General features: G+C 47.2%; 1 protein-coding gene across 1 annotated transcript in view; it reads left to right on the top strand.

Annotated features, from left to right (window-relative positions):
• Window positions 1-6949: 6949 nt before the first annotated feature.
• GABRB1 (gamma-aminobutyric acid type A receptor subunit beta1) overlaps window positions 6950-7340 on the top strand; it is a 139643-nt gene continuing 139252 nt past the window's right edge. Inside the window, exons 1-3 of the mRNA XM_086463663.1 lie at window positions 6950-6978; window positions 7061-7152; window positions 7245-7312. Coding sequence (XP_086319789.1) covers window positions 7080-7152; window positions 7245-7312 — 141 coding nt within the window. The 5' untranslated portion in view covers window positions 6950-6978; window positions 7061-7079. The remainder of the gene's footprint in view (window positions 6979-7060; window positions 7153-7244; window positions 7313-7340) is intronic.

Raw genomic sequence — 7340 nt, 5'->3', positions numbered from 1 at the left:
TCAATATGCCTACTGAGGCCACTACACTATACAAATGCATATGGACTAACTCCTGCCTTCACCTTCTTCATGTCTGTCTCAACACTTGTTGAATGTCTTCCTAACATATCCTGGATGGTTTGTTCTCTGAAGCCAGGATTGGTTTTTTTGATAAACTCTCTAGCATCTGGCAGGAAGACCTTAGTCTTTAGCCTCTACTACTTCTCTTGAGCTAGTTTCAGAGCTTATGAGTCTCCTACACCTGGGATGGACTCAGAAGGTCAACAGAGTTGTTTCTTGTAGGTAGTGAGGAGGAAGGCAAAGAAAATGTACTGGTAGGGGGGGGGAGGTGTTCTGTCATTAGGCATGCAGCACTGGACTCGCACACCTCAAGAGAAAGCAAATTCCGTAGTGTTAAGAAAAGATGTCGGATAAGCAGTGTAGGCACAAAGCTAGGAAATCTAAAACGGATTTCAGGTAAGTGTTACAGGTGCTTATCTTATCTGACACGATCAAAGGCTCACTATATTATTTTGGCTGTAGATACTATACGGCAAAAAGAATCCTATACTTCTTATTGTATATTCTCTTCTCACTTTGAATATTAAAGGTGAGTAACACCAATTCACAGTTTTGATATCCACTATTAATTCTTTAAAAGCACTGTCCTGAATGTTTTACAAGCTCTTAAAAGAAAGTAGAGCCTGCACTAAGAAGATCTTAGTTGACCTTTATGACATATAAAAAAAGAGGGATAAAAATGGGATGCAGAGGGCATGAGTTTTGAGCTGTACCTTTTTTATTTCCTGAGGGAAGGGTGAGAGTGTGGAGGCTTACTGAAAGACCCAAAGGAAAGGGAAATGGCTGGGAGGGTGGGGTGCTCTCCTCAGTGCAGGGCAGGATCACGATGCCTACAGATCCCAGGATAAAGCACAAGTTCAGTGTGTCACTCCACAGCTCTTCTCAACTGCTTGCACAGCTTTCCCACTGCACTGAAATCCCCAAGTCACACTAAAAGTATCTCCAGCTTGCCATTTTCTGCCATCCAAGACTGCTCACAAGCTGTATTTGATTCAAGTGATTACCATAGGTATAAAATGACAAAATCATTATCACTAAGCAGATGAAATGTGTGATCTATTTCCTTACCTGCCTCTTTTCTCCAAATATAAATATCATCAGGGTTGTTTTTTACCTGCAAAGGTAGTCATTCCACAGCTCCTAGGTTTCATTTCATAGTTTTCAAACACAACCACTTAGCTTAATTTTTACAAATTTGAAAATTTGATCTAAAATTTGGAATATATCTTATCAGTATAGTTACTTGTCTACATTTAACCTGTACCTGGGGCTAAAGTATAACAGTCACTCTATCACCCAACAACCCCTCACCAGCCAGGGATGGAAATCAGGAAAAAGGAGAGCAGACCCATGGGTAGAAGTGAAACAGATTTAATAAAACCACTACTAATACCAACAGAGATATACTTAGCCAAATTAATATTCAGTTATCACAATTGACTCGAGAGCAGACCACAGGAGAAGACAGAGAAGGAGCCTCAGCAGGAGGCTCTACAGGAGCTACCTCTCCTCAGCAAACCTTCCCCCTTTATAATAACCAGTCATTGTGGGACAGGCTATCCCTGTAGCTAACTCAGGTCAGCTGCCCTGGCTGACTTGAAACTGCTGATGGCCTGCCCAGCATGGCTGGGCTGTGATTCTGTCCCAGCCAAACCAGGACATTACTGCAAAATGTCACCTGCTCAGTGTCAAGTAAGGAAAAATGTATACTGATCCTAATTCTCACTTTTCTTTTAGCTGGTATGCTTTCCATGCAGTATGAAAAGCCACATAGCCAAGCAATCAGTGGAGCACAGACATTTGACAATGAATAATCCAAAGATCCTGAGCTCTGTTTCCTGTTCTGTTTCCTGTACACACTGTTACACTGTAATGCAATTTTGTTCTTTAATTATGCTGCTTTCACACTCAACACCAGTCCTGCTTCTGACCTTGGCTGGTGTACCTGTTTCCAAAATAGTTCTCTCCACTGACTGGAAAACTGCAAGTCCAGCTGGACACTTAGATTACGACTATCCTGCGTCTGAAAGTCCCTATTTCCAATTACTCAAACCAGTCAGTATTACACATATTAGCATTTTCAGTCATCACCTCCCCATACAAAGTGCACAGTGTGAGGCACACAGCTCCCCTTCTCTGTTTTGAGCAGAATCACAAAGACACACCTTCCTTCATTCTACATTTAAGAAGGCACGACATTTCACTACAGAGAGATTGCATAGTCACCATTTTTGCAATTTTTTTTCTCCTAACTTCATTAAAAATTGTGGTCTTCCTTCCTACAGGTCTTATCCAGTGAGAAACAGGAAGAATTTCCCTTTTTTTCAGTGATCTTGCATTCTTTTTAATTAGCCAACGCTGTCTGAGCAGGACATTATCTTTATACTGTGTGCACTTTCGGATTCCAAATGAAAATAAGCATTGCAAAAAAGATCTTTAATCAGCTGGAAACATTTCTTTGTGTAAGAAAAAAAGATTCCCTCCTCAAAGTTTATACATAATGAAAGTGAAAAATGAACATGCCACTGGCCCGGGATGGTTTTATGAATTGTGCTTTATGATTATATTGTTTGTCTTCTAGTAAGCATGCAACATGCCTCAGAACATGAAAAAAAATATTCATGGCTACTATGTTAGAACTAGTGGATTTCAACTGTTTTAGTTTACCAGTGTTTATATATGCTTAATCAAGATTAAACTATTCCCCACGCAAAAGGCCTGCCTTCACTAACACAACCCAGAAAATATTTTTAAAAACTCCTATTTACAAGATGTATGTCTCTCTCATAGACCCTATAAGTACTAAACCCAGAGTAGAAATGAATGGGAAGGGAATTTGGCATTATCATTGGCAACGGTTTAAAGAAAAAAGATTATTGAACAATAAATATGAGGAAATAACCATAAGAAAAGACGGTAAGAGCAGAAATTGAAGCCACCACAGAAGTCTGGTTTTCTCTGAAAATATTGCAACTGGTGGCAAAAGTCTCCAGATTAACCTCCTAGGTTTTTAGGCACAAAGCAGCCTGATTTCCAAAAGTGCAAAGCAGCACATCTACTTATGTGCCTAAATTCTGTGGTGCTCAGCATGTTGGGTACCCATCAGGTTTCACTCAGCATGAGTGACTGAACAAACCCCACTGGAGTGGATGGAAAGACACACTGCTGTATTTTGAATCAAGTTTATTGACTGCAGAAGCAGCTGCAGTTTGAACCCCATTTGTAAACCAGACCACCAGATGTCTCATCACCTGTAGAAGTTTTTTGAAAATGTCTGTGAATAACAGTGATAATATCCGAGCTGTGAAAGTTAGCCTCTTCACCATGGTCGCTCATTTTGGACGTCATCTGTTCTTTGAAAAGGGGTTGTTAAAGAGCTGTCGAAAGCAAGAATTATGTCACAAGGAGTATTTTTATCAAAATTAGAGAATCACAGAATGGTAGGGGTTGGAAGGGATCTCTGGAGATCCTCTAGTCTAACACCCCTGCTAAAGCAGGGTCACCTACAGCAGGCTGCCCAGGACCACGTCCAGATGGGTTTTGAATAGCTCCAGGCAGGAGACTTCACAACCTCTTTGGACAACTTGTTCCAGTGCTCTGCCACCCTCAGGGTAAAGAAGTTTCCCTTATTACAACAAGATTCTTCCACATTGGCGGCTTGGAAAAGCATGCTAGAAACAGATCTCCTGCAAGGAAACGGAACTTCAAGTTCTTAAACTTCAGATAAAATTACTGAGTATTTCAGTTGGTAACATGTGGGAGAGTGGAAGTCCTGTTGTTAATGATTTATCTTTTTCGGTCCTGGAAGCAATAGAAGATAGGTCCCAGACATGTTCCCACCACCACTCCATGGGGCAAAAAAAGACCTTTCTTACCACCCCTGCTGTGGCAGTATAATGCCACGCAGCTCCTCCTTTGTGTTTTTATTAAAAGTACCTTATCAACTTCTTTGTTCCCAAGCCCCAACTACTGAGGGATTTTTCAGTATTGTCTCCACACAGCGGGATATCTGCAGTTGTTTCAAGACCCCAGTCTAGAGCCCAGGTGTCTCCAGTGATCAAGCTGAATAAGATGGAGTTGAATTTCCATAGTGTGCCACCTTTGGGAAACAGTCAATGGCTCAGTAGTCTTATTTTTGGGATGCTGTGGCATCCCAAAGGAAGCTGTGGCAGGGGCACCCACCCTGATCTGAAAATGACAGGGGCCTTGCTAGAGACCCAATAACTGTCAGGTCTGTCAGGAAACCAGACAAAACACCTGGAAACGGGGCTTTCCAGCTGTTGAAACCTTGTCGCTGTTTCCCTCGCCTTTTCCCGCCGGCGTGAACCGACCACGGGTCAAGCTCAACTTGTGCATGAACAGGGTCCTGCTGCAGGGCCGGTTGGAGCAGGGCTGCAGTCAGGGTCTGTCCCCTGGGGTCAGGACACTGCCTGAGGAGACTCCCTGGGATTGAGCGCCCTCAACCCCCCACCTTTGGTGAGTGAGCACTGCTGGACAGATCCTTGAGTGAGCCCTCAACCCTTCTGGGTGAGTGGTTCCAGTTTACCCTTGAAGTGAGAGGTTTTCCCCCTTTTCGTGGGTGAGTGTGTGCACACTTTGGATCATTTGTGGTTTGCCTAGGTTTGTTGGTGTGTTCTCAGTGACTGCTATGTTTTGTGGGTGCCTCCATGACAGAAGCTCGATGCTGGTCTGCAGAAGCCAGGACAGCTCAGCTGGGAGAGCTCTCAGAGGAACCGGCTTGCCGAGGAGAACATCCCCTCCCTCCCTGGAAGTACCCTTGTTGGGCTGAGGCATCCCAAATGGCAGGAGACCTGCAGGGCAGGCTTAGCTCACACCTTTGCCAACCAGATGAGAATCTCCAGAATGCACCTAAGACAGTTCAACCACTAATGGGCATTAAGTCCAGGGACTGGACTACAACTAGTCCGAACTAAAGCTGCCCTGAAATGTACAGAGAATGAAGAATTCATATAGAATAAACCCCTGCACTTATGCCTCAAGATGGATTTTGGCAAGCCATAGAGAGCAGCAGTCTCCCTTTTGTACAGGCATATCTGACTTTCACATGGCTTATGACAAAGCTAGAATTATCTATAGGATATAATGCCGCACACCATCAAGAAGTAAAAGGGACTCTATAGTCCAACAGAAAATCCTAATTCAGTGCTTCAGAGGAACTAGGTAACTTTATTATGGCTATGTTTGATACCACTCAAAAAGATACTTTTTGGTAGACTTCTATGTGCAGGATTTTTTTTTTTAAAAAGTGCTATACCCAAGCCACACAAATTGTAATTGAACACTATTAAAATGTACCTGTCACAATTAGTAAATTTGGGAAGCTGTTTCCAAACAGCAATGCTAAAGGTCCATCGAATTGAGCTGGGAGATCACATTTTTCAGCAACTAAGAACTAACATAGGAGGAAAAGAAAGATATGTTCAGTGTAAAAGTCCTCAAAGTCAGTTGAAAATATTTATTATACTGTTACAAAACAACAATAAAATAATTATTTTCATAAACTTTTAATGTCATAGTTACAGGAAGTCGCTGTAAGGGTGAAAGATTCCCGTGGTAATCTCTCAGGAAGAGTGTTGTGCTCCAAGAGCAACAAATTTGCATAGAAATATGCATTGTTAAAATGCTCAAAATTATCACTAGAATTTGTGTCACAAACTATCTATTTCAATATGCCTACATTTTTCAAGGATCATGGCACTTTTCAACCACAAAAAAGCATCACAAAAAGTCTACTGTTTCTTAGAAATAAGTCTGCACAACACTGTAGGAGCCTCAAAAGCATCAAATACGTATCCCAAGGTCACCACACGTAGGACTGTATAGTGCACAGACGAGTTGGGTTGAATTTGAAAGGGATAAATGTTATCTCTGCTGAGCTACTGTGCAGGGAAACAGAGCGGCACAGGCAAAGTCATTGTTCATAGGGCTCCAATTGGTCAGTGTGTAACATTGCTCATAGGAGGTCAGGCTACGTCAGAGCATCAGTTCACGGAGTGGTTTTAAAAAAAAAACCCAAAACCTTCTAAACGCAAGATCAATTACTTTGGTTGAAAAATAGCAACTAAATATCTGCTGCGATCTCCTGCATATGCCACGGCGGGTACTTCTGCGGGACAGCTCCGGCGTCAAACCTGCTCACCGAGCGGCGCATCGCCGGATGGATGCGTGGTTCAGCCTTCGCAGCTGCACAAAGTACCAGAATGTGTGATTTCTTTCGAATTTGCTGATTCCCTTTTACGTTATTATTAACGTCGGAGCCTACCCGTGTGAATTTTCAAAGTGCTTTCAACAATTATTTATTTTCTCTTGACGAGAAGTTCGCGCCCCAGTGGGGACGGCTGCCCCAGGCAGTGCCGGCCCCTCACGGCAGCGCCGGGGAGCGGCTGCCCACGGCCGCGCCGACCCCCCCACCGCAGCCCGGGGAGCGGCTGCCCACGGCCGCGCCGACCCCCCACCGCAGCCCGGGGACCGGCTGCCCACGGCCGCGCCGACCCCCCCACTGCAGCGCGGGGAGCGGCTGCCCCCGGCCGCGCCGCCGCCTCACCGCAGCCCGGGGGGGCTCTCGGTACCGATCCGCCCCGCCGCCGGCACCTGTTGCCGTGCCGCCGCCCTGAGCCCCGCCGCGACGGCCCGGTCCGGCCCGGTCGGGTGCGGGGCGCCCCAAGCGGGCCGTGGCGGCCAGAGGTGCTCCCCGGGGGGCCGTGGCGCCCCGCTCCGCGCATGCGTCGCGCTGTCGGGAATTGTTGCTCCGCTCCGCACCAAGTTGCAGTCCGCGGCTCTTCCCCCGTGAGGCAGCGGCGCGGCCGGCACCGGGATGCGGGGGGCGGCGGCGAGGCGGGACGGCCCGCGGGCCCTGTCGCTGCCGCTGGTGCTGGCCGTGGCGTGCGCGGCGCGCAGGTGAGCGCCGCCGTGCCGCGGTGGGACGCGGGCGCGGGGCCGCCCGGCCGCCTCCCTAACCCGCCTGTTCTCCTTCCCGCAGCGCCGACGGGCCCAGCAACATGTCCTACGTGAAGGAGACGGTGGACAGCCTGCTCCAGGGCTACGACATCCGCCTCCGGCCCGACTTCGGAGGTGAGGCGCCCGCGCCCCACCGCCCCGCGCCCCAGTCCCCCGCTCCCCGAGCGCCCCCCGCCGGCTAACGCCGCCTCCCGCTCCCCCCGCAGGTCCGCCGGTGGATGTGGGCATGAGGATAGAGATCGCCAGCATCGACGTGGTCTCGGAAGTCAACATGGTGAGTGACTGCCGGGCCGGGCCGGGCC

This window comes from Leptosomus discolor, chromosome 4, assembly GCF_034619465.1.
Source record: "Leptosomus discolor isolate bLepDis1 chromosome 4, bLepDis1.hap2, whole genome shotgun sequence".
Lineage (NCBI taxonomy): Eukaryota > Metazoa > Chordata > Aves > Leptosomiformes > Leptosomidae > Leptosomus > Leptosomus discolor.
This window is presented reverse-complemented; position numbering and strand designations above follow the sequence as displayed.